At 46.1% G+C, this 25981-nt stretch overlaps 1 protein-coding gene across 1 annotated transcript in view; it reads left to right on the top strand.

Annotated features, from left to right (window-relative positions):
- XYLB (xylulokinase) overlaps positions 1 to 25981 on the top strand; it is a 298115-nt gene that overhangs the window by 82193 nt on the left and 189941 nt on the right. Inside the window, exons 10-11 of the mRNA XM_040434104.1 lie at positions 4453 to 4534; positions 11141 to 11181. Of these exons, the coding sequence (XP_040290038.1) occupies positions 4453 to 4534; positions 11141 to 11181 (123 nt within the window). The remainder of the gene's footprint in view (positions 1 to 4452; positions 4535 to 11140; positions 11182 to 25981) is intronic.

The raw sequence follows: 25981 nt of genomic DNA, 5'->3' as shown, positions 1-25981 counted from the left end.
TCTTCTCTATAATGGCAGGAGGGCAACCTATTGCTTAGGAACGTCCTGGCAGTTCCAGTGGGTGTCCAGAAGGTTCCTGAAAGACAGGAAGATGTTGTCTACAAGGTTGCCCCAATCTTGGTGATCGTTGCGTTAACGAAGCAGGAACTTTCAGCTGGTCAAATAAGATGCCTTCTTGTTGCAGCCCCAATAACAGCAATAGGGATCTCTTCCTCTTAAGAACGCCCCAAAGGAATCGGAGGTTACCCAGGAGGGTCTGATGAGGCAGGAAGAAGTCGTCTACGGATTTCCCATGATCTTGTCGGTTATGGCGGCAAAGGAGCAGGAGCAGCTGGCTGGTCAAATGGAATACCCTTCCGCTGCAAAATATCGTAGCCTTTCTTAGTCCTGGTTACCAATCTTGCAGGCAACATGAAAGGGAAAGCCCCAGCGGTAGTGCATTTGAGATCTTTGAAGGGCCATAGTCACTGGTCACATTGCTCTCCGTTTTTCCAACGTGACCGGGGCTAAATCAGCAAAAAGTTGTACAGAGTAGTCAACCCCTGGGAGAGATTGTAAATTGTTGTCCGCCGCCAGAAGCTGGTCCCGCATCTAAGGGTAGTGCAGCTTTATATAATGTCTCTGGGAACATTAGGGTTCCTAGGACGTCCCAGAGCTCTATGGACACAATCCAATCGGAACATATTAGAGTCCACTTGGGGCAGTATTGCTTGGAACAGATTAAGAACTGTGGCCTGTAGTGCCGTAATGGCCTCCGGCATACCTCCGTGGTTGGTTCTGCGGTTACGGTTCTCCAAGTCTTATAGTTTATATTCCAATGCCTCCAGTCTGCGTCCATGATTGTCTAGGTGGGAGTTGTCTACCTCTGGCATCCACCACCTTATCAACTTTCTCTTCCAGATCAGATACTCGGGTACCCAGTTCCTAAATTTTCTTAGTGAAATCCGCCACTGCCTTGCATAGAGTTCAGAAGGATCAAAGGCAGGTGCTGGGGGTTTCGCAGCTGGCTCAGGTTCAGACAGCAATAATGAGCTGGTACTATCCGTTGGGGAGTCAGGACGCTCCATGTTAGATGGCTGTGTAGTGCGAAAGAGCTCAGGAAGGGTTTGCCAGGAGAAAGATTGCCCTGAAATTTATCTTTCTGTGACTTTGTAGGCATATTTCAATTGGGTAATTAGCGTAGGTACATATTTAGGCTAGGGTAGAAAAAATGCACAAACTCATGCCATGGATGGGGCAGAGCATGTCAGCAAGAGTTATGCTCCATAGCTATGATATCCGCAAGAAGAAGGAGGCTGGGAGGTGAGCATGATGATGTAGAAATTTCTCGGTACTTCAAGGTATGACCACTAGGTGGTGTTCTAATTCCAAGGGAAGAGAGAAAACAAAAAGGGGGACGAAGACTTGAACTCACTTTAAAGAAAGCTGGGTATGTGGTCACCCCCAGTCAGCTTCTACACCCCTAAATATAAAGCAGTATCCACAGGGGGTTCTGTGTTTAATGGTGTAGGGGATATAAGGGCCCAGATCACAGACATCCGGGGGCCCAAGATATTTGGTCACTGGTCTTCTCCCCCTCTCAGAAGGGTATACAGCACAGGGGGTCCCGCAGATGGCAGGCAGATGCAGTGCTGGGTCCCCCAGGTAGCGGGCAGATGGAAACCCAGTGTGGGGTCCCGCATGCAACGGGCAGAGACGGTGTGATGCGGCCGAGTCAGCACCACGTAGGAGGCCTCACTAGCGCTCCAAGGAAGCACCGCTCCTCACCACCAGGTCTCAGCACAGCCAGGTCCCAGGGATGACACCCGGGTGTCCCCAGAAAGGCGGTCCAAGGCCCCCACAGTTCAGCACACCAGTGAGGGATTCCAGAGGGGGAGTTATGGCCCGAATGTGCAAAGATGGTGTCCCAAGGCCCAGAGCTCTCAAGTCCTGCGTCCGGCTTCCATCCCCTTTAGCCACACCCCGCAAACTATATAATTAAAGGGGTTGTCCCATCTGGACATTTATAATTTATCTAAAGGATATGCCATAAATGTCCCAGAACCTGAACCTGCTCCTATCTCAAAAAAACAGGACCCTGCCATGGATTGAGAGCATGTTGCGCACGCGGGGCACCTTCTCCATTCACTGCACTGGAAAAATTCAGAGGTCCCATTAAAATGGAGAAAGCCACACAAGCTGCTGGCTTTCCATTCACGGCAGGGTCCTGTTCTTGAGATAGGAGTGACTCCCAGAAGTGGCACCCTGAACCTATCAGACATTTTTGGTATATCCTTTAGATATGTCCCACAGATATGACAACCTCTTTAAACATGAAATTGTTAGCAAAAAAAAAAGAGAAATGACAATTCAATATGATTTGTAGGTTTATTTGTATCATTGTGTATTTTCATGTATCTTCATTGATAAAGTATCTATAGAATGATTTGTGGAATGATTCATAAGTTGTAGTCACGTATGGTAAGCAAGCAAACAATACACATATCTGTGGGAGACTGCAATTGTTAATTAAAGGGAATGTGTCGGCTCCGAAACACCCCCAAACTGGAGAAAGTGGTATATAGTGTAAGTGAAGCAGAGTCTAGTTATGTCATTTTTGCCTTCATACTCACTTGCATTCTGACACTGTGCTCCAACAAACCGGCAATAAAAGGCATTGAGAGGTCTCCTCTTTGAGTCCACCCCATTATGTGTGTAATAAGCTCAGGAGTCCTCTCAATGCATTTTACTGCTGGTTTGTTGGAGCACAGTGTCAGAATGTGAGTATGAAGATAAAACTGACATAAATGGACTCGTCAGTTTTTTGGGGTCCCTTTGAAAGCTATGAATCCTATTAGGCAGATTTTTTTATTTATCTGCAATTAGACAAGACAGTAATCTCTAAATATTTTCCTGTTTTCTCTTTTTTGCAGTCTTCGCTCATTCACCTGTAACACCCCAGAGTGGTGTTTATTGGTCTAACCTCATGTCATCTTATGCATCTATTCCAGGTCCTACACACTGTGCATTTCTAATATTATGTAACTGTTCATGTAATGCGCCTGGTTCACCAGCAGGTGGCAGCAAACACGGCATAGCTATATTTAGATAGAATAAATTCCATTCTAACCCCCCCCCCCCTCTCTGGAGAGAGATGGGCGAGTCCTACTTCCTGCAGGAAGGGTGGGACAGAAGTTCTAGTCAGTTTACTTTACCCCCAACTAGGAAAGGTGTGCAGCGGCACGTCTCTGCTGGACGTGCTCACGCCAGCCAGAGCACCTTGAGGTTTGCTGGCCATGTAGGCCAAAGCTTAAAGCCTCAGGAGCCAGGAGGCAAGTTCCCTAGCATAACCTAGAGTCAGACTACAAAGTGAAGTGCAGCATACAGAAGAAGATGAGTTATACAGCCAGCCTGTCAGTACAGCAGAGTCAGAGAGAAACAGATATAGCAGTGTGGAGTTTGCCTGCCAGTTTCATGCTAAAGCCTGCTGGAACCAAGCCAAAGCCTGTAAACCGTTCTGGAGAACGTTTATGCAAAGTAAAGCTGCCATTGAACTTTATCTCAAGGTCTGGACTCAAGTTCTTCCTTAATCCCTCAATTATTCCCCCTTATTGCCTCGGAGCCAAAGCCTGCGGTCCAGTGGTATCTAGGTAGGAGCACCGTGACACACATAAAGAGACATTTGGGCCGCACCATTCTACCAGTTGGCATTTCCTACAACTGGGACGCGTTATATCGAGGGCCCTGTTGCACACCTATAGAGCAGTCACACTGCTAATGCCTGCCAATAACGGGTTAGACAAGAGGATGTGGCTTCAGCCGACAAAAGATCTGATCAACTGAAAATAAATGATTTATTGCTTGTTTTTTTTATCATGGCACTCTATCACATGCAAGAATACTTGCTCAAATTTGAATGATTATACAACCATATAATTTTTTTTCATTGCAGCAATTCCAGCAACTTCTGTTCTGCAGTTTTTATGCAGACTAGGGATGAAGTGAGTCAACTTTGGATGAAACATCTGAAGTCGATTTGCATAAAACTTTATCTCCATACTGTACAGAGCGAGCGCTCTGTAAAGTATTAGAATGTATGAGCCGAAGTTATTACTTCGCGAACGTAATAAATTGATTTCTACTGTAAAAAAACATTTCCCGAACTCGGGTTCTGTTCCAAGGTAAGAAGTCGATTTGCTCATCCCTAATGCATGCCTATGCTTCTCCATGGTAACAGGCAACAAACAGACCATTGATAGCATTATCTTACAATCAGTCTCTCTTCCATTCACTACTTGTTATACATTTGATAGACAAGCAAGAAGTAGGGGAGATCTAATCAAGACTATTTGCAAAACTTTTTTTTTTTCAATTGTGGAAACATTAGAGCAATAAAAATGTTGTAAAAGTCGATATAGCGTGGTGATATGATTTATATAAGCATCACATTTACATTTATCTCTTTTCCTGTAGGATAATGTGTCTTCATACTATGTCCAGCGCTATGGATTTAGCCCTCATTGCAGTGTTGTTGCGTTCACTGGTGATAATCCAGGTGAGAGGATTTAGACAAATGTATGCAGGGCTGTCTTGAATATTGATTGGACCCTGGGCCAGAATTTACTTGGGCCCCCTGGATCCCACCTTCCCACACCCTAGCATTGAATCATGCCCTCCACCACAACACACACACAAAATAAAAAATCCACCCACCTTGTAGAGTAGTAATCTTATATAATGATGAGTGGCCACTAGAGGTGTTCCTTGGCAGTAATGTAAATACTGCCTGTTTTTCTGAAAAGGCAGTGTTTACATTACAAAGCTTGCAGAGACATGCTATAGACACCAGAACTACTACGTTTAGCTGTTGTGGTTCTGGTGACTATAGTGTCCCTTTTTAATATAGAGAAAAAAAAAAGAATCAACACAAAAGTATCAAATAAAATGGCTGTATCATTATTCTAAAAATTAAAAAAGCACAACTTCTGACTCAAATTTATAGTATTTTGCAGAATACTTTTTTTTTGTTTACAATGTGCAGAGAGTACTGTACTACTAACCCCTCCATCCACCCCTACATACAGGGTAATACAGCGCCACATACCTCTTACATTCAGTGACGTCTCTTTGATATAGATGTTCTCTTTCCTCATCTTCTCCTTTCAGACCTTCAGACCAGACAACCATTTTTCAGCCATTTCTCGTCTCTGCAGTTTGACAAACAAAATCTTAGTTTACTACTTTTCCATCATCCTCCCATCTTCTGGACAAATCATCCTACCACCCCCAATACTGTGCCGCTGTGCTCCCCAATACTATACTGCAAAAACAGATAAACCCCCTGATAATAGTAGTACCATGCAGATAGTGCCCTTCAATAATTATTGGCACAGTGCCCTAAAATAACTGTGCCCAGCAAATAGTGCCCCTGACACTAATAGTGTAAACATAACGTCCCCCAAAAATAATTGTGGTAAGCTGATACTGTGCCAAGCTGCCCCCACAGTAATAGTGCTCCTACAGTACCCCCAACATGTCCCCACTGTGCCCCAGAAGTAATAATGCTCCCATAGTGCCCATACTAGTAATTATGTTCCCCATCGACCCCCAGTAGTAATAAAGCCCATCATAATTCCCCCAGTAGTAATAATTCTCCCTTATTGCCTCGGAGCCAAAGCCTGCGGTCCAGCGGTATCTAGTGCTCCTCTCCCCCCTTATTCCTAGTGCCCCCCATAATGTACTAGTATAAAATGCCAAATATATAGTTCCCCAGTAGATGGCCACAGTGTGCCCTATAATTTGCAAGTATAAAATACCCCCATAGTACTTCTCTCTCCCCTTCTCCATAGTACCCACCATAATGTGCCCCAGTATAAAATGCCCCTATACAGAGCCCCCTATATAAAATACCCCTTCTTTGTGGCCTCAGTAGATGCCCCATAGTGCCCCCAATAATGTGCCAGTAAGAAGTGCCCCCATAGATGCCCCCATAGTGCCACCCAATATTTTGTGCCAGGAAGTGCCCCCATAGATGCCCCCACAGTGCCTCCCAATAATGTGCCAGTAAGATGTGCCCCCATAGATGCCCCCAATCATGTGCCAGTAACAAGTACCCCCATAGATGCCCCCCAATCATGTGCCAGTAACAAGTACCCCCTTAGATGTCCCCCAATCATGTGCCAGTAACAAGTACGCCCTTAGATGTCCCCCAATCATGTGCCAGTAACAAGTGCCCCCCATAGATGCCCCCCAATCATGTGCCAGTAACATGTGCCCCCATAGATGCCCCCCAATCAACTTCTTTGGGCAGTTACGGGGCCAAAACTGACCAAATAACTGAATTGTTAACCTTACAGGTCGATGTTAGCGTCAGGTAAAAAGAACCGTGCAGAGGCCCAAGATCCTACTATAGCGTGAAAGAGTGCACTTCTTTTACGCCGTTGTCAGCTGATTCCACATAGATGTCTACAGAACCTGTTCTATTAAACGCTTATACAAGTAGAGCCCCCCTAACAGAGTGGAGAGGGTGTCAGCAGTAAGTTTGTGTTGATGTCACTGATTAATTTGCCCTTCCTCTGATCCATCAGAACAATAACCCCTAAAATTGGATCCTGTCTGTTGAGCGTCCCACTTTACTCGGTCAGAATTTGGTCAGTAATCGATCAGTATTGCTAATGACAAAAAAAAACAGGAGAGGATCCGAAACAGAGATGACATGTGAATAGAATAATTGCATGTGTTTTGTACCCACTTCTGCTTTTAGCTACCAAATCATAAGCCAATTCTGATGGGACCATACAGGCCTTACAGCTGCTACACAGACAGAAAGTTGTGTGCCTGATTTTTCCTTCCTTCTTACAGATCAGACGAAGGGTCAAATAAATGATGATGTCAACCAGGCCAAAAAGGCAAAATAGTGGCCCAGTCATGAAGTGGGGAGGGTGGGAACAGCATGATAAGTCCACAGAGTGGCCCAATGACATAGTGTGGAGGTGGCAGCAGCATCAGGAGACCACAGAGTGGCAAGGTGACATAGTGTGGAGCAGCGGCAGCATCAAGAGGCCACAGAGTGGCAAGGTGACATAGTGTGGAGGTTGCAGCAGCATCAGGAGACCACAGAGTGACCCGGTGACAGAGTGGGGGAGGTGGGTGACACTAACAGTACCTGCTGACGATGGTGGTTGTAAGAAGGAGCACTTGGAATCAGATGTGTGGCATCAGGCAGTAGGCAGCATCAGAATAGTAGCTGAGGCAGGTAGCCAGAAGAAACCGGTCTCTTTTGTCAAGGTTTGGGTGAGGCAGCATAGATGATCTAATCTGATGCATCAGGCATTGGTGGGTGGAAATCCTGGCTGATCCATGCCTGATTCATCTTAACAAAAGGTCAGTCTCTCCACATTTTGGGTGGACAGGCGAGTTTGCCTTGGGGTAACTATGCCCTGCCCCCCCCCCCCCCCCCCAAGCAGCCATGGCAGTGGAACATGAGTGCAGAGGGCTCCCCCGGTCAGACCTGCGAGAGGATGGACGACGGCGCAGATAGGCAGCGGCCAACTGACTACATAGGATGTCTCTATAGTAGTTCAGTTTGTCCTCCCTCTTAGCGGGTGTAAAAAGGCCCCCATTTTGGACCGGTAGCGAGGGTCCAACAAGGTGGAGAGCTAGAAGTCATCCCTCTGCCAAATGGTTACTATTCGGCTGTCAATACGCAAGCAAGTGAGCATGCATCGGGCCATTTGAAGAAGTGACTCGGATGGACTCCCTGCCGTAAGATGTAGGCGCCACATCTCCAGTCCCCTGACCAGCCAGATTTACCAGCATCTTTTCCAGGATATAAATCGGTGGAATTACGTTGTCCATCCCGTAGTCCTGGCGACTGACAAATAAAGTAGCCTCGTCAAAGGGCACAAGCAAATGGCAGGTGTCACACATGAGCTGCCACTGGCTAACATCAAAGTTACACAGGGTAGTACCTCTATCCGCCTGTATCATCAAGAAATCGTTTATGGCTTTTCTCTGTTGATACAGTCGGTCCAACATATGGAGCGTGGAATTCCAACAGGTGGAAACATTGCATATCGGCCTATGTTGGGGGACGCTGTTCTGCTGCTGTAGATCAAGGAGGCTGTGCTTGGTGGTGTACGAGTGGCTCAAGTGCGTACAAAGTTTCCTGGCCATTTTAGGATGGCTTGCAGATGGGTGGAAGACTTCAGGAAACGCTTGACAATCAGATTGAACACGTGCACAATGCAGGGCGCATGGCTCAGCCCTCCTTGACGTAGCGCTGACACCATGTTCTTCCTGTTGTCGGTCACCATGGTTCCGATTTTGAGTTGTCACGGTTAAAGCCAGGATTAGATTTTTTGATGAAGGAACCGGACCATTTCCTCCCCTATGTGACTCCATTCGCCCAGGCAAACTAGGTGCAGAATAGCGTGACACTGCCGTGCCCTGCACATGTGGTATGCTGGTGGGGCACTGTGAATTGTCCCTGCAGTGGAGGCTGAGGACAAGGTGGAGGATGAGGAGGCAGAGGCGTACATTTTCGCAGGACTAACGGCGTGAGACCGTGGAGGCGGAAGCGGTGTCACCTGGCCAAGTTGCTGGTTTGGCTGGGCAGGAACCACATTTACCCAGTGAGCCGTAAAATTGTCCTTGACCGTAGTTAGAGCTCCACACGTCGGCGCTGCCGTGCACTTTAGCAGACAGCGACAGGCTCAAGGAATGGCCCACCTTTTGTTCTACATATGTGTGCAGGGCTGGTACTGCCTTTTTGGCAAAGAAATGACGGCTTGGGACTCTCCACCTCGGCCCGGCACAAGCCATCAGTTCTCTGAAAGGTGCAGAGTCCACCACTTGGAAAGGGAGGGACTGCAGTACCAGCAACTTGGCCAGGAGCACATTCAGCTTCTGCACCGGTGGATGAGTACACGCATACTGTTGTCTCTTGGCAATTCCTTCGGTGATCGATTGCTAACGGAATGACTGACTAGGAGGAGGAGGAGCAGGAGCATCAGGACCAGCAGATGATGGGAAGGACAGACAGCTTCCTTCGGCTGAGGTAGTGGAGCCTTGACTGCCTGAAATCGGGTGTGTGCCACTGGGTGATGCAGCGATTGCTGTGGCAGGCTGGACCACCACATTGGAGCCACGGTTCTCCCAGGCCACTTTATGGTGACGCTGCTTATGTTGACGCAGGGCCGTGGTGCCAACATTGGCACCCTGGCCACACTTCACCTTCTGCCCACACTCTTCTCCTGATGATGATGAAGCCCCTTCGTCACCCGGCTCCCAATTGCGATTGGCTACATCATCATCAAGTACTGTCTGCATGTCATTGATGTCCTCCTCAACAGTCTCTGAACCAGGAGCCTTACCGCTCGAAGCACTAGGTCCCATGCCACTCTCCTCATCACTACTTGCCTGCCTACTGGAGATAGTGGCGGATGTCTCCTCCGGATCTTTGCTGGGCAGTAGCTGCTGACTGTCCTCTAGTAGATCGTCCTCGCTGTATAGTGGAGCTGAGCCCACAGTATATAGTACTTCTCTGGCTGAGGGAACAAAAAAGGACAGGGGCAGGTTGAGGACAGGTGAGGGCACAGGGCCTGCCAACTAAGGGTTGTATCTGACAAACCCACCGACTCTTGGCTGGGGGTGTCTGATGTCACTTGCGACAATGTCGAAGATCGAGTCAACCATTCAAGAACTGCTGGGTTGCTGGTCAAGACACGACCACTAGCTGACACTGGGAGCTCAGGCCTCTCGAAGTGACCCCTGCTGCCACGCCCCCTTACTCTGCTGCGACCTGTGCATGCGCCAGAAACATTTAGGCCTGTGCCCCTCCGCTGTGCAGGGCCTGTCACTTTTCTGTCTGACATACTGTTAGATCAAATAAGTAAATAAAATGGAAATTAATACAAGCCAAAAAGGGCTATTTTCTCACTTCACCACACAACAGCTAATAAGCCTCTTTTTTCCCCCTACTAATACACACCAAAAAGGGCTTAAATTTTCTCACTTCACCACACAACGGCTAATAAGCCCTTTTTCTTTTTCCCTACTAATACACGCAAAAAAAGACTTTAGAACATATAACTGTGGCCGTGAACGGCAAATCATATGTTTTTTTTGCCACTAATACATGCCAAAAAGGGCAGTCATTTTCTCATTTCAACACACAACGGCTAGTAAGCCCCCCCTTTTTTTTTTTTACCCATTAATACACAACAAAAAAAGGCTTTAGAACATATATATAACTGCATCGCACAAGGGCTAACAAGACCCCAATAACAAGAACGGTTTGCTGGAATTACAGAGATAATGCAAGCCTGAAATGAGCAGCAGGATATTGGCAATTTGGATCCGCAGAACCCTGTTCTGCTTCATTACTGTGGAATAATTCCTCCCTATTTTTTTTCCCTACACTTCTAATGCTCTTTCCCTGAACTTCTGTTGAGTAAAATATAAGTTTTCAAGTCGTTCCTAGCACTGTCCCTAGCGCCTGCTGACGTCTCTCACTGCACTAAGTACACTGGAAAATGGCTGAATCCAAGATGGCTGAGGCTATTTATAGGGCTGTGACATCACAGGACTGGCTGGCTGCTGATTGGCTCCATGCATGACATTGTGGGTGATCCCTTGTTCCCAGAGTTCCTTGCTCCATGTCCTAACATGTGCAGCAACCAAAGCGATTCATTACCAGGAAGCGTAAGGAAATTCGGATTCAGTGCGAATCAAATAATTCCTGAAATTCGGCTCTAATTCCACTTCGTCAGCTTCGATTAGCTCATCTCTAGTGGTGATCTCAGCAGTCCGACCCCCACCGATCAATTATTCCCTATCCAGCAGTTGTTCTTTTGACATACAGCATGAACATGATTCGCTATGTTCAGACATTTGCTCATTACGTTATAATACAAGAACATAGAAAAACCGTGGAAACCTTATTTCCCACTTCAGTAGAGAGAACTTCATTCTTCCCTCATTGCCACAATATGAGAAGAAAATTGTCCCTTATTGGGTTATGTCCATAAAATATGTTATGTGAAGGAATAAAAGTTGCAACGCCTGAACTCAGTTATTGCTCCCTGAATTATTATGCATACAGTATTGGCACAATTGTCCTGTAATTCTGATCTTCTAACACAGTGTATTCTTTATACAGCTTCTCTGGCTGGAATGAGACTGGATGAAGGGGATATTGCAGTAAGTATATTGGTATTTATTAATGTGCACAGACATTTCCAGATTATTTCACACTTTTTGGTTGCCACATAGAGTAACACATGATATCTTTGATGGATGAATACTTGTTTGACTGAACCAAAAGTAGCTTGTGTTAATATCCAATATCTGCCAGTTGAGAGTTCCCTCATGCACATTAGATCTTCGGACGGCCTCATCAAAACTAGTGAGTTTGGCCTGCTCTTCTCTCATATTTATCTAAGATTTATTCCCATCTCATGGCTTAGATGGGAAAAACCCACAATTCCCGCTAGGCGAAGTTGTGGAAATGGCACAGACGCCTTCGCTCTACTGTTTCTGTAGGAGCCACACAACTACACAGACAGTATCTCAGCAAGGTACACTTTTTCCATAACTTCTGAGTTACTAGCTTCCATTCACTGCTTATGGAAACAGTGAAGTCCTGCTAGTACTATGCCCACCCCTCACTGGTGCTTATACAGGTTATTCCCATCTTGGTCATGAAAGGCTGGGGTGGGAATACTCCTTTAAGCATGAACTGGAACCAATGAAAATAAGAATAGATCTGTTTTTTTTCCTTTAACTGCTGATACAAATTTAAGGGGAAATCCAGTCAGTGATCTTCTCTTATGTCATAGATAAATGTGAGAAGATCACAGTGGTAATTAAGTAAATTCAAATAAATCCGCACCGTAGATCATTTATTCTCAGGATCACTGGTTTCCCAGGGGCTAGTCCCTCAATGGTCAAGAAGTAATGACCTAATTAGTTTTGCAGTTAGTCTTGTCTTGAGCGAGTAACAAGTGATTATATAGCAAGTATTTTGTGTGCGAACGGTGGGCAATCACCTGTAACAAAGATCACTAAAGATTTTCAATATTTAATCGTTACTGGGATCGGTTCTCTTTTGCCTGTACAGAAAATACACACAAAGATTATTGAAGTGGAAATTCTTCCTTAAGAGGCTTTTTCATAGTAGTAGTAGTAGAGGCACTGTAGAGGTTGTGCTTACAAATGGACTCTGGAGCCTAAGAGAGCGCAAAAGCTTTGTTGTTCCATATGAGAAGTAATCACGGAAATAGTATAAATCACAAGGGTATACGTCTTTCTAGGAAAACATGATTCACTGCTAAAGAAGACGTTAAAAAACAAAAAAATATATATTTAATGGAAATTTTGGTTAAAAGGCAGAGATACCCGAAATGTCCTTAGGAGCCAGTATCTCTTACATTACATACGGGCGATTTAGCTCCCTGGGGCGGAGACACTTGGGAGGCTAGTCTCCCTCCTCCCCAGACTTCGCCACTCGCAGCACCATTCTGCCCCGCCCATGGGCGGAGTTAGTTACCGTAAAAGGGCTGGTAGTGGGTGTGCGCATAACGGCCATACCAGCGCCGGACGCCGCACCACACCACATGTTGAGTGTAGAATCGAGTGCTTATCTCTCTTTAGCAGATTAGCGGCTCTCTCTTGGTGTCACACACAAGGACCCACTGAGATTTCCTAGTAAAGAAGTGTGCAGCAAGTTTACCAGTAACACCAAGATGCACAGATCAGGTCTATGGTGTTTGATTCTCTGCAGGAGCCCCATATATTAGGCTTCTCAGGGATTAGTCTGCCACAGCTTAAAATGCATTTCTTTATCCTCCTGCCAGCCTCTCCGCAGCCATCCATATTGCGGAAGGAAGCTCAAATTTTTGCCCTACTGAGAGGATTCAGAAATAAATTCACTGCCTATTTCGGGTATCTCTGCCTTTTAGGCTTCATGCACACGACCGTTATTCTGGTCCGCATCCGAGCCGCAGTTTTTGCAGCTCGGGTGCGGACCAATTCACTTCAATAGGGGATCAAAAGATGCAGACAGCACTCCGTGTGCTGTCCGCATCCGTTGCTCCGTTACGTAGTCCCGCAAGAAAATATAACATGTCCTATTCTTGTCCGTTTTGCGGACAAGAATAGGCATTTCTACAATGGGCTACCTGTTCCGTTCCGCAAATTGCGGAAGGCACACGGGCGGCTTCCGTGTTTTGCGGATACGGAATTTGCGTATGGAGCCTTACAGGGGGTGATCAATGACAGGGGGGGTGATCAATGACAGGGGGGGTGATCAATGACAGGGGGGGTGATCAATGACAGGGGGGGTGATCAATGACAGGGGGGGTGATCAATGACAGGGGGGTGATCAATGACAGGGGGGTGATCAGGGAGTCTATATGGGGTGATAACCACAGTCATTGATCATGCCCCTGTAAGGCTTCATTCAGACGTCCGGATGCGTTTTGCGGATCCGATCCATCTATCAGTGCATCCGTAAAAATCATGCGGACATCTGAATGGAGCTTTACAGGGGGGTAATCAATGACAGGGGGGTGATCAGGGAGTCTATATGGGGTGATCACCACAGTCATTGATCATGCCCCTGTAAGGCTTCATTCAGACGTCCGGATGCGTTTTGCGGATCCGATCCATCTATCAGTGCATCCGTAAAAATCATGCGGACATCTGAATGGAGCTCTACAGGGGGGTAATCAATGACAGGGGGGTGATCAGGGAGTCTATATGGGGTGATCACCACAGTCATTGATCATGCCCCTGTAAGGCTTCATTCAGACGTCCGTATGCGTTTTGCGGATCCGATCCATCTATCAGTGGATCCGTAAAAATCATGCGGACATCTGAATGGAGCTTTACAGGGGGTTGATCAATGACAGGGGTGTAATCAATGACAGGGGGGTGATCAGGGAGTCTATATGGGGTGATAACCACAGTCATTGATCATGCCCCTGTAAGGCTTCATTCAGACGTCCGCATGTGATAACCACAGTCATTGATCATGCCCCTGTAAGGCTTCATTCAGACGTCCGTATGCGTTTTGCGGATCCGATCCATCTATCAGTGCATCCGTAAAAATCATGCGGACATCTTAATGGAGCTTTACAGGGGGGTGATCAATGACAGGGGTGTAATCAATGACAGGGGGGTGATCAGGGAGTCTATATGGGGTGATCACCACAGTCATTGATCATGCCCCTGTAAGGCTTCATTCAGACGTCCGGATGCATTTTGCGGATCGGATCCATCTATCAGTGCATCCGTAAAAATCATGCGGACATCTGAATGGAGCTTTACAGGGGGGTGATCAGGGAGTCTATATGGGGTGATCACCACAGTCATTGATCATGCCCCTGTAAGGCTTCATTCAGACGTCCGGATGCGTTTTGCGGATCCGATCCATCTATCAGTGCATCCGTAAAAATCATGCGGACATCTGAATGGAGCTTTACAGGGGGGTGATCAATGACAGGGGGGTAATCAATGACAGGGGGGTGATCAGGGAGTCTTTATGGGGTGATCAGGGGTGATCAGGGGCTAATAAGGGGTTAATAAGTGACGGGGGGGGGTGTAGTGTAGTGTAGTGGTGCTTGGTGCTACTTTACTGAGCTACCTGTGTCCTCTGGTGGTCGATCCAAACAAAGGGGACCACCAGAGGACCAGGTAGCAGGTATATTAGACGCTGTTATCAAAACAGCGTCTAATATACCTGTTAGGGGTTAAAAAAAACACATCTCCAGCCTGCCAGCGAACGATCGCCGCTGGCAGGCTGGAGATCCACTCTCTTACCTTCCGTTCCTGTGAGCGCGCGCGCCTGTGTGCGCGCGTTCACAGGAAATCTCGCGTCTCGCGAGAGGACGCGCCGGCGCGTCCAGGAGGAATGAATCAACCACCTCCAGGACGCGTCTGTGCGTACAGCGGTCCGGAGGTGGTTAAACCTGACAGGGCACACCTGTGAAGTGAAAACCATTTCAGGGGACTACCTCTTGAAGCTCATCAAGAGAATGCCAAGAGTGTGCAACGCAGTAATCAAAGCAAAAGGTGGCTACTTTGAAGAACCTAGAATATGACACATTTTCAGTTGTTTCACATTTGTTTGTTATATATATAATTCCACATGTGTTAATTCATAGTTTTTTTTTTTTTTTTTACAAATACACACACAGCTTTGTCGCATGCACATTATACATACATAGCTCTGCGGTATGCATTATTTTACACATAACAGTGCACGCACACAATACACCCGCAACACATCTTTGCAGGACGCATATTATACACACACAGCAGTACAGTATGCACATTATACATACAAACATGCACATATACACACAGCTCTGCTACAGATGCAACGCGCGGCCCCCCAGGGACAATCATGTCCCAGGTTTATAAGAATGCCAAGTGGTGTGGTCCAGCCCCAACATTTTTCTGTGTGTGTCATGGTTCTCCTACCTGGATACCGTCGCTCCCCAGGGTTAGGATCCGAAGCAATAAAGGGGAGAGTAATGGTGGAGAAATAGTCGAGTCCAGACTTTTATAAAGTTCAACAGCTTTACTTGAATCAACTTGCATCTAGACAATATGTAGTCTTTCTCTTGGTTCCAGCAGGTTTTAGGGTAAATCTGCTAGCTGGACTTTAGGACTGTTCTAGTACCTTTAGAGTGGGGTGCCTTTGGCTGTTGATCCCCTCTCAATACTGTTTCTGTAAATATGTAAGGAGTCAGGGTGATTCTCCTCTCCTTAAAACTCCAGAATAGACTGCACGCAGACTGACTGAAAACTTCCTGCAGCCTCTCCCTTGGTAGGAAACGGGACTGGCCCACTTCTGTCCAAAAGGGGGAGAATGGAATGGTCTAAAGATCTCTCTGACATATACGCTGCCACCTGCTGGTGAACCAGGCACATAACCTGTAATGCAACAAATAACAGTTACATAGCAGAACTATTAATACACAGTGTAAGAGGACCAGGGAATAAATACACAGATGAAATTATGGTTAGTCAATTAGAGACAGTAGCAGGGTTTAGGAATGGTAATACCAATCTGGGGTATTACACAGACACATACACACACACAGCTTTGCTACAGACACACACAGACAGCTCTACCGCATTCTCACACACACACACACACACACACACACACATTTATGTTTAAAATTCACATTTCTGCTCTTCCTTGTCTGGTTCCTCCCACTATTTACATAATCAAAAGTCTTCAGGCTGCAGTTAGTTGGAGCTTGTATCTCTTTTTTGCATCTTTGGGACGTTCAGGATGGAGAGGTTGTTCTTCCCACAGTCCTGTCCATGACTGCTTACCCTCCTTTCCTACCTTGCTGCTGATCACACAGATCAGAAGCAGTCAGGAAGGTCTGGTACTGCTGGACTGCCCTGACTGCTGACCATAAGACACAGGCACTTTTTAGCAAGATTTTTTTTCATGCTAAGCAGTGCATCTTATAGCCCAAAGATATATGGGGTCATTTATTTTGACGCAGGTCTTAATACCTCTGCGCTGGCGGTGTATGCGCTAAAGTTATGTAGAGGCGCAGGCCTCTACATAACTTCAGCACATGATCTGTTGGCTACCTTGCTGGATTTGTAGATTTAAGTCAATTTCTACGACACAAACTGGTGTAGAAAATGATAAATGAGACGGGTCTGCTTACAAGCCTCCTGTCACAGCCAGACAGCTGAGAAGCGCTCACAGGAGCTTCTCAGATCCTCCTCCTTGAATTTCTTTGTTTTGGTTTAGTTTCTCATCTCGTTAGTCTATCTCAGCTGTCATGCAGTCAGACTGATCGCTACCCTTTAAGTTCCTCCCCATAATGCAGTAGTGTGCGGCTGATACAACTTCCTGGAGTGTGTGTGCGCATGCTGTTCCCAGTTCCCAGTCGTCAGTCGTCTGCAGATAAGTGCTGTTTATGTATTTATGTTTTTGTCTTTTCTGGGTCCAGGTGACCCTGACTCCCTCCGTGTCAGTGTAGGGAGCCGGTGGTCGTGTCCCTTCACTATTGTAGGGTCTTCAGGTAATAGATAGCCGAGGAACGTGGATATGCGGCCATCCACCTTTGGGGTGTTCGCATAGGCTGAGCAGTGAGGGAGAGCTGCAGCTCTATTGCAGGGGTCTCCCTTTGTTCCTTAGTTGTGGATCCAGAGAGACATTGTTTATATGGTATTGTCTTGTTTCCTGTACACCATCCGTGACATTATCAGCCGCCAAAACCGTCTCAAGCATGGATCCGGTTTCACTTTTGGCTGAACGCCTCCAGGGTCTTTCATTGGAGGTAGCTGATCTCCGTAGGATTTTTTCTCAGTTTCAAGTGACCGGTTCAGCTTGCGTTCATGGAGTTTGTGCTGAGCCCAAGATCTCGCTCCCGGATACGTTCTCTGGGGGTAGTGAGAATTTTGTGCATTTTAAAGAGGCTTGCAAACTCCATTTTCGCCTTCTTCCCCATTCTTCTGGTGATGAAGAACGGAGGGTGGGGATCATTGTATCGCTGCTCAGGGGTAACGCTCAATCCTGGGCCTTTTCGCTACCGGAGGGGGCACGGCCCCTCCGCTCAGTGGATGAATTCTTTTTAGCCCTGGGTCAGATATATGATGATCCGGATCGTATTGCTCTGGCTGAGTCTAGACTACGTCTGTTATGCCAGGGTAAACAATCCGCAGAGATATACTGCTCCGAATTTCGGAGATGGGCAGCTGATACTGGTTGGAATGATGCTGCACTCCGAAGTCAATTTTGCCATGGTCTTTCAGAGGGATTGAAAGATGCATTTTCCTTCCATGAGAGGCCTATCTCCTTGGACTCTGCTATGTCTCAGGCCGTTCGTATTGACAGGCGTCTTAGAGAGAGACGAGAGATCTCTCCTTCCTGTCCTACTCAGTCTCGGAACAGTGCAGCGGTCTCATTCTGTGCGCAGGAGTCTCAGTCGCTGTCAGCCCCTTCTGAGCAGGAGCCCATGCAGCTGGGGTTGATTGCCTCTGACAATAGAAGATTCAGCCCGCATGGGAGGGTTTGTTTTTGTTGTGGAGGTATAAATCATTTGGCAAATGTTTGTCCCTCAAGGAGATTCAGACAGTTTTCTGGGAGTAATAAAGAGACAAAAAGGAAAAAATCTTTTAAAAATGTTCCGTCTGTTACTATTGGCAGGGTTGAGGGGGAAATTGAAGGTTTTCCGTTTGCTTGTAGTTCCCGTTTTGTCCTGCCTGCTAGGGTGGTGCTAGAGAGCAAGAGCATTTTTTGTGAGATTTTTGTGGATAGTGGAGCAGCTGTCAACCTCATTGATAATCAATTTGCAATAACTCATGGTTTCCAGGTATGCACTTTGGGAAGGGATATTCCTGTTTTTGCTATTGATTCAGCTCCACTTTCTCAGAAATCATTAAAGGGCATAGTTCACAATATCCGTTTAATTGTGAGTGATGCTCATGTTGAGGATGTGTCATGTTTCGTCCTTAGCGGTTTGCCTACTCCTCTAGTGTTGGGGCTACCCTGGCTCACTAAACATAACCCCACCATTGATTGGCAAGCGAGGCAAATAAATGGTTGGAGTAACTTTTGCAGAGAGAATTGCCTCATAACATCTGTTTCTGAGGTTTCTACTAAGACTGTACCACCTTTCCTCTCTGAATTTTTGGATGTCTTCTCTGAGAGTGGAGTTCAGGGTTTGCCTCCGCACAGGGAGTATGATTGCCCTATTAATCTCATCCCATGCGCCAAGCTGCCTAAATCTCGTTTATACAATCTCTCCCAACCTGAGAGGGTCGCTATGCGGGCTTATATCTCTGAGAGTTTGAGAAAAGGACACATACGACCCTCGAAGTCACCTGTTGCCGCTGGTTTTTTCTTTGTTAAGAAAAAAGATGGTTCTTTAAGACCTTGTCTGGATTTCAGGGAGCTGAACAGTATCACTATTCGTGATCCTTATCCGCTTCCTCTGATCCCGGACCTGTTTAACCAGGTTGTTGGGGCTAAAGTCTTTTCCAAATTAGACCTAAGAGGGGCATACAACCTGGTTAGGGTCAGAGAAGGAGACGAATAGAAGACGGCTTTCAATACCCCTGAGGGCCATTTTGAGAATTTGGTTATGCCTTTTGGTTTGATGAATGCCCCAGCCGTTTTTCAGCATTTCGTCAACAGCATTTTTTATCATTTAATGGGAAAATTTGTATTAGTGTATTTGGATGACATTTTGATTTTTTCTCCTGATTTCAAGACTCATAAGGAACACTTACATCAGGTCTTGCTCATTCTGCGGGAGAATGAATTATATGCGAAACTGGAAAAATGTGTGTTTGCGGTTCCAGAAATCCAATTTCTGGGGTTTCTTGTCTCCGCTTCTGGTTTTCGCATGGACCCCGAGAAGGTCCGCGCTGTGCTTGAGTGGGAGCTTCCTGAGAACCAGAAGGCGCTGATGCGTTTTTTGGGCTTTGCCAATTATTACAGGAAATTTATTTTGAATTATTCCTCTGTTGTTAAACCACTCACTGATATGACCAGAAAGGGGGTAGATTTTTCTTCCTGGTCGGTAGAGGCGCGTAAGGCCTTTTCTAATATCAAGGAGAGTTTTGCTTCCGCTCCCATCCTAGTACAACCTAAAATTTCGTTACCCTTCATAGTTGAGGTTGATGCTTCTGAGGTAGGGGTGGGTGCGGTCTTGTCTCAGGGTTCCTCTCCTGCCAAATGGCAACCGTGTGCCTTTTTCTCAAAGAAACTCTCCTCCGCAGAGAGAAATTATGATGTGGGAGATAGGGAATTGTTGGCCATCAAGTTGGCTTTTGAGGAATGGCGCCATTGGCTAGAGGGAGCCAGACACCCTATTACCGTGTTTACTGACCATAAAAATCTGGCCTATTTGGAGTCAGCCAAGCGTCTGAACCCGAGACAGGCCAGATGGTCTTTGTTCTTTTCAAGGTTTAATTTTGTTGTTACGTTCCGCCCTGGGGTTAAGAATGTGAAGGCAGATGCCCTGTCACGTTGTTTTCCAGGAGGTGGGAATTTTGAAGACCCGGGTCCCATTTTGGCTGAAGGTGTGGTGGTCTCTGCTCTTTTTCCTGAATTGGAGGCAGAGGTGCAGGCAGCCCAGTCAGAAGCTCCTGATCCTTGTCCTCCTGGGAGGTTGTTTGTGCCTCTCGCTTTGAGACACAAGATTTTTAAAGAACACCACGACACGGTCCTTGCTGGGCACCCGGGGCAAGAGCCACACTGGATCTCATCGCTCGGAGATTCTGGTGGCCTGCGCTTCGTAAGTCGGTTGAGGGTTTTGTGGCAGCTTGCAAGACTTGCGCTCGTGCCAAGGTCCCTCATTCACGGCCATCAGGTCTTCTCCTTCCTTTGCCCATTCCTTCCCGTCCTTGGACACATCTGTCCATGGACTTCATAACGGACTTGCCTCGTTCCTCGGGGAAGTCTGTGATTCTGGTGGTGGTGGACCGTTTTAGCAAAATGGTGCATTTTATCCCTTTCCCTGGTTTGCCAATGCTAAGACGCTGGCGCAGGCATTTATTGACCACATTGTCAAATTGCATGGGATTCCTTCAGACATAGTCTCTGATAGGGGCACGCAGTTTGTTTCCAGATTCTGGAAGGCTTTCTGTTCTAGCTTGGGGGTTCGGTTGTCATTCTCTTCTGCTTTCCATCCGCAGTCGAATGGCCAGACAGAGCGCGTCAATCAGAATCTGGAGACATATCTGCACTGTTTTGTGGCGGAGAATCAGGAGGATTGGTGTTCTTTTTTGTCCCTTGCTGAGTTTGCTTTAAATAACCGTCGTCAGGAGTCCTCTGATAAGTCACCATATTTTGGTGCATATGGGTTCCATCCGCAGTTTGGGACTTTCTCGGGAGAGGGCTCTTCTGGTTTGCCTGATGAGGACAGATTCTCCTCGTCTTTGTCATCTATTTGGCAAAAGATTCAGGATAATCTAAAGAGCATGAGTGAGAGATATAAGCGTGTGGCGGATAAGAGACGTGTGCCTGGTCCGGACCTGAATGTTGGTGATCTGGTGTGGTTGTCTACCAAGAATATCAAATTGAAGGTTCCCTCCTGGAAGTTGGGTCCTAGGTTTATTGGGCCTTACAAGATCCTGTCTGTCATCAATCCTGTTGCCTACCGTCTTGATCTTCCTCAGACTTGGAAGATCCATAATGTTTTTCATAAGTCCTTATTGAAACCTTATGTTCAACCTATTGTACCCTCGCCTTTGCCTCCTCCTCCGATTATGGTTGATGGAAATCTTGAATTTCAGGTCTCTAGGATTGTGGATTCTCGTCTTGTCCGCGGTTCCCTCCAGTACCTCGTTCATTGGGAGGGTTATGGTCCTGAGGAGAGGATGTGGGTCCCAGTGACGGACATTAAGGCCTCTCGTCTCATCAGGGCTTTCAATAGGTCCCATCCTGAGAAGGTGGGCCCTGAGTGTCCGGAGTCCACTCCTAGAGGGAGGGGTACTGTCACAGCCAGACAGCTGAGAAGCGCTCACAGGAGCTTCTCAGATCCTCCTCCTTGAATTTCTTTGTTTTGGTTTAGTTTCTCATCTCGTTAGTCTATCTCAGCTGTCATGCAGTCAGACTGATCGCTACCCTTTAAGTTCCTCCCCATAATGCAGTAGTGTGCGGCTGATACAACTTCCTGGAGTGTGTGTGCATTCTGTTCCCAGTTCCCAGTTCCCAGTCCTCAGTCGTCAGTCGTCTGCAGATAAGTGCTGTTTATGTATTTATGTTTTTGTCTTTTCTGGATCCAGGTGACCCTGACTCCCTCCGTGTCAGTGTAGGGAGCCGGTGGTCGTGTCCCTTCACTATTGTAGGGTCTTCAGGTAATAGATAGCCGAGGAACGTGGATATGCGGCCATCCACCTTTGGGGTGTTCGCATAGGCTGCGCAGTGAGGGAGAGCGGCAGCTCTATTGCAGGGGTCTCCCTTTGTTCCTTAGTTGTGGATCCAGAGAGACATTGTTTATATGGTATTGTCTTGTTTCCTGTACACCATCCGTGACACCTCCTTTTTTTGGCACTGCCGTGAGCACCGTAAGTGGGTCAGGAGTCTCAGATTTTACCTCAAATAACCTTTGTGCCAAAATCTGCAACAGATATACGCCAAAAAGTGGAGTATATCTAATCATAAATGACCCCCATAGTAACTTAGTATATCATATAGTTTATCTTTTCAGCTTTGACATTTGACTTAATACTTCCAAGAACTTATTTTCTTCTTTTTTTCAGAAGGGATGGTGGAAAGTCAAAGGTCTAATTATAATCTAATAATAAACTGTGAGAATTCATGAAAACATGCTTTTTACCCTCTAATGAAGCCAGTATTTAATGGATATAGAGCATAACAGTGAGCTCAGCACTTCAGCCGTCACAATATGCCACCAGCCTCCACATATTTTGCGGAGAGCCTTCCCATCCTCAGTTTAATGTATTTTTTTGAAGGAGTATACACATTTATTACCTGATGGAAATATGATTATGGGTAGAGGTCATATGTATTGACTTTTTAATGAGATTCATTATTGTAAGTGTTAGAATATTAAAACGGTATGTGCAGAAACAGAAAATATAATGATGCAATTATCAAATGCCTCTTGGTATATAGGCAGGCCGCAGTGTGTAAGGGCATAACTTTTTATGTGCCAGAATTTTTCAGTTTCCTGTTATAGACATTCTTTGTAAACCTCAGTGACAAATCACCTTCAAAAAATATATTTTATTCAAAAACATTACACTCCCCGAACCATTTACAGCTACAATTATATGTATTCCTATCTTATGCTAGGTAGTGGCTTAAAGAGGACCACTCACCTCTCCTGACATGTCCATTTTAGTAAATACTTCCATTCCCCATAAAATAATTCTGGTACATCTTTTCTTAAGACTCTGCATTGAGTCTTTCCTCTGTTACTCCTTCTGGAAATTTATGAATAAATAGACAACTGATTGTTAACAACTTTTCCCTTTTACAATAGGGTGTGTCCTTTCATAGTCTGACTGTCAGATTTTGCATGGAGTTGACCCCCTTGGTACCAAGCACCTTTGAACACAAGCCTCACCAGGCTGTATGCCAAGGGTATGGCTACACTCGGCATAAATACTGCTGATTTTCTGCAGCGGATTTCATCCTTTGCAACGGATAGCTGTGGAAAATCCACCCTTTGTACCCGCATCCATAATCTTTCTTTTCATTTTCTAAGGCCTCTTTCAGACGGGCGTTGCAGGAAAAGGTGCGGGTGCGTTACGGGAACACCCGCGATTTTTCCGCACGAGTGCAAAAGATTGTAATGCGTTTTGCACTCGCGTGAGAAAAATCGCACATGTTTGGTCCCAAACCCGAACTTCTTCACAGAAGTTCGGGCTTGGGATCTGGGTTGTGTAGATTGTATTATTTTCCCTTATAACATGGTTATAAGGGAAAATAATGGCATTCTGAATACAGAATGCATAGTAAAATAGCGCTGGAGGGGTTAAAAAAAAGTAAAAAATTATTTAACTCACCTTAGTCCACTTGCTCGCGCAGCCCAGCATCTCCTTCTGTCTCCTTTGCTGAACAGGACCTGTGGTGACGTCACTCCGGTCATCACATGATCCATCACCATGGTAAAAGATCATGGTGAACCAGGCACATAACCTGTAATACAACAAATAACAGTTACATAGCAGAACTATTAATACACAGTGTAAGAGGACCGGGAATAAATACACAGATGAAATTATGGTTAGTCCATTAGAGACAGTAGCAGGGTTTAGGAATGGTAATACCAATCTGGGGTATTACACAGACACATACACACACACAGCTTTGCTACAGACACACACAGACAGCTCTACCGCATTCTCACACACACACACACACACACACACACACACATTTATGTTCAAAATTCACATTTCTGCTCTTCCTTGTCTGGTTCCTCCCACTATTTACATAATCAAAAGTCTTCAGGCTGCAGTTAGTTGGAGCTTGTATCTCTTTTTTGCATCTTTGGGACGTTCAGGATGGAGAGGTTGTTCTTCCCACAGTCCTGTCCATGACTGCTTACCCTCCTTTCCTACCTTGCTGCTGATCACACAGATCAGAAGCAGTCAGGAAGGTCTGGTACTGCTGGACTGCCCTGACTGCTGACCATAAGACACAGGCACTTTTTAGCAAGATTTTTTTTCATGCTAAACAGTGCATTTTATAGCCCACCATGGTAAAAGATCATGTGATGACCGGAGTGATGTCACCACAGGTCCTGTTCAGCAAAGGAGACAGAAGGAGATGCCGGGCTGCGTGAGCAAGTGGACTAAGGTGAGTTAATTTTTTATTTTATTTTTTTAACCCCTCCAGCGCTATTTTACTATGCATTCTGTATTCAGAATGCTATTATTTTCCCTTATAACCATGTTATAAGGGAAAATAATAATGATCGGGTCTCCATCCCGATCGTCTCCTAGCAACCGTGTGTGAAAATCGCACCGCATCCGCACTTGCTTGCGGATGCTTGCGATTTTCACGCAACCCCATTCACTTCTATGGGGCCTGCGTTGCGTGAAAAACGCAGAATATAGAGCATGCTGCGATTTTCACGCAACGCACAAGTGATGCATGAAAATCACTGCTCATGTGAACAGCCCCATAGAAGTGAATGGGTCGGTATTCAGTGCGGGTGCAATGCGTTCAACTCACGCATCGCATCCGCGCGGAATACTCGCCCATGTGAAAGGGGCCTTAGGCCTCTTTCACACGAGCGTGTCCGGATAAGGTCCGGATGCGTTGCCGCAAACCCACGCGAGAAGGTACGCAATTGCAGTCAGTTTTGACTGCGATTGCGTTCCGTTGTTCAGTTTTTATCACGCAGGTGCAATGCGTTTTGCACGCGCGTGATAAAAAACTGAATGTGGTACCCAGACCCAAGCTTCTTCACAGAAGTTCAGGTTTGGGTTCAAGGTTGTGTAGATTGTATTATTTCCCCTTATAACATGGCTATAAGGGAAAATAATAGCATTCTGAATACAGAATGCAAAGTACAATAGGGCTAGAGGGGTTAAAAAATAAATAATAATTTAACTCACCTTAATCCACTTGTTCGCGCAGCCGGCATCTCTTCTGTCTTCTTTGAGGAATAGGACCATTGATGACGTCACTATGCTCATCACATGGTCCGTCACATGATCCATCACCATGGAATCAAGTTATAAGGGGAAATAATAAAGATTGGCTCCCCATCCCGATCGTCTCCTAGCAACCGTGCCTGAAAATCGCACCGCATCCGCACTTGCTTTTGGATGCTTCCAATTTTCACGCAGCCCCATTCACTTCTATGGGGCCTGCATTGCGTGAATATAGAACATACTGCGATTTTCACGCAACGCGCAAGTGATGTGTGAAAATCACCGCTCGTGTGCACAGCCCATAGAAATGAACGGGTCCGGATTCAGTGCGGGTGCAATGCGTTCACGTCACGCATTGCACCTGCGCGGAATACTCGCTCGTGTGAAAGAGGCCTTAATCCCTTTGCTCACCCTGCCATAATACTACAGTCGTGGCCAAAAGTTTTGAGAATTACATAAATATTGGAAATTGGAAAAGTTGCTGCTTAAGTTTTTATAATAGCAATTTAGATATACTCCAGAATGTTATAAAGAGTGATCAGATGAATTGCATAGTCCTTCTTTTCCATGAAAATTAACTTAATCCCAAAAAAACCTTTCCACTGCATTTCATTGCTGTCATTAAAGGACCTGCTGAGATCATTTCAGTAATCGTCTTGTTAACTCAGGTGAGAATGTTGACGAGCACAAGGCTGGAGATCATTATGTCAGGCTGATTGGGTTAAAATGGCAGATTTGACATGTTAAAAGGAGGGTGATGCTTGAAATCATTGTTCTTCCATTGTTAACCATGGTGATCTGCAAAGAAACGCGTGCAGCCATCATTGCGTTGCATAAAAATGGCTTCACAGGCAAGGATATTGTGGCTACTAAGATT

Source organism: Bufo bufo, chromosome 5 (assembly GCF_905171765.1).
Source record: "Bufo bufo chromosome 5, aBufBuf1.1, whole genome shotgun sequence".
NCBI classification, from domain to species: Eukaryota; Metazoa; Chordata; class Amphibia; order Anura; family Bufonidae; genus Bufo; species Bufo bufo.
Note: the sequence above shows the minus strand (reverse complement) of the source record. Positions and strands in the feature narration are given on the sequence as shown.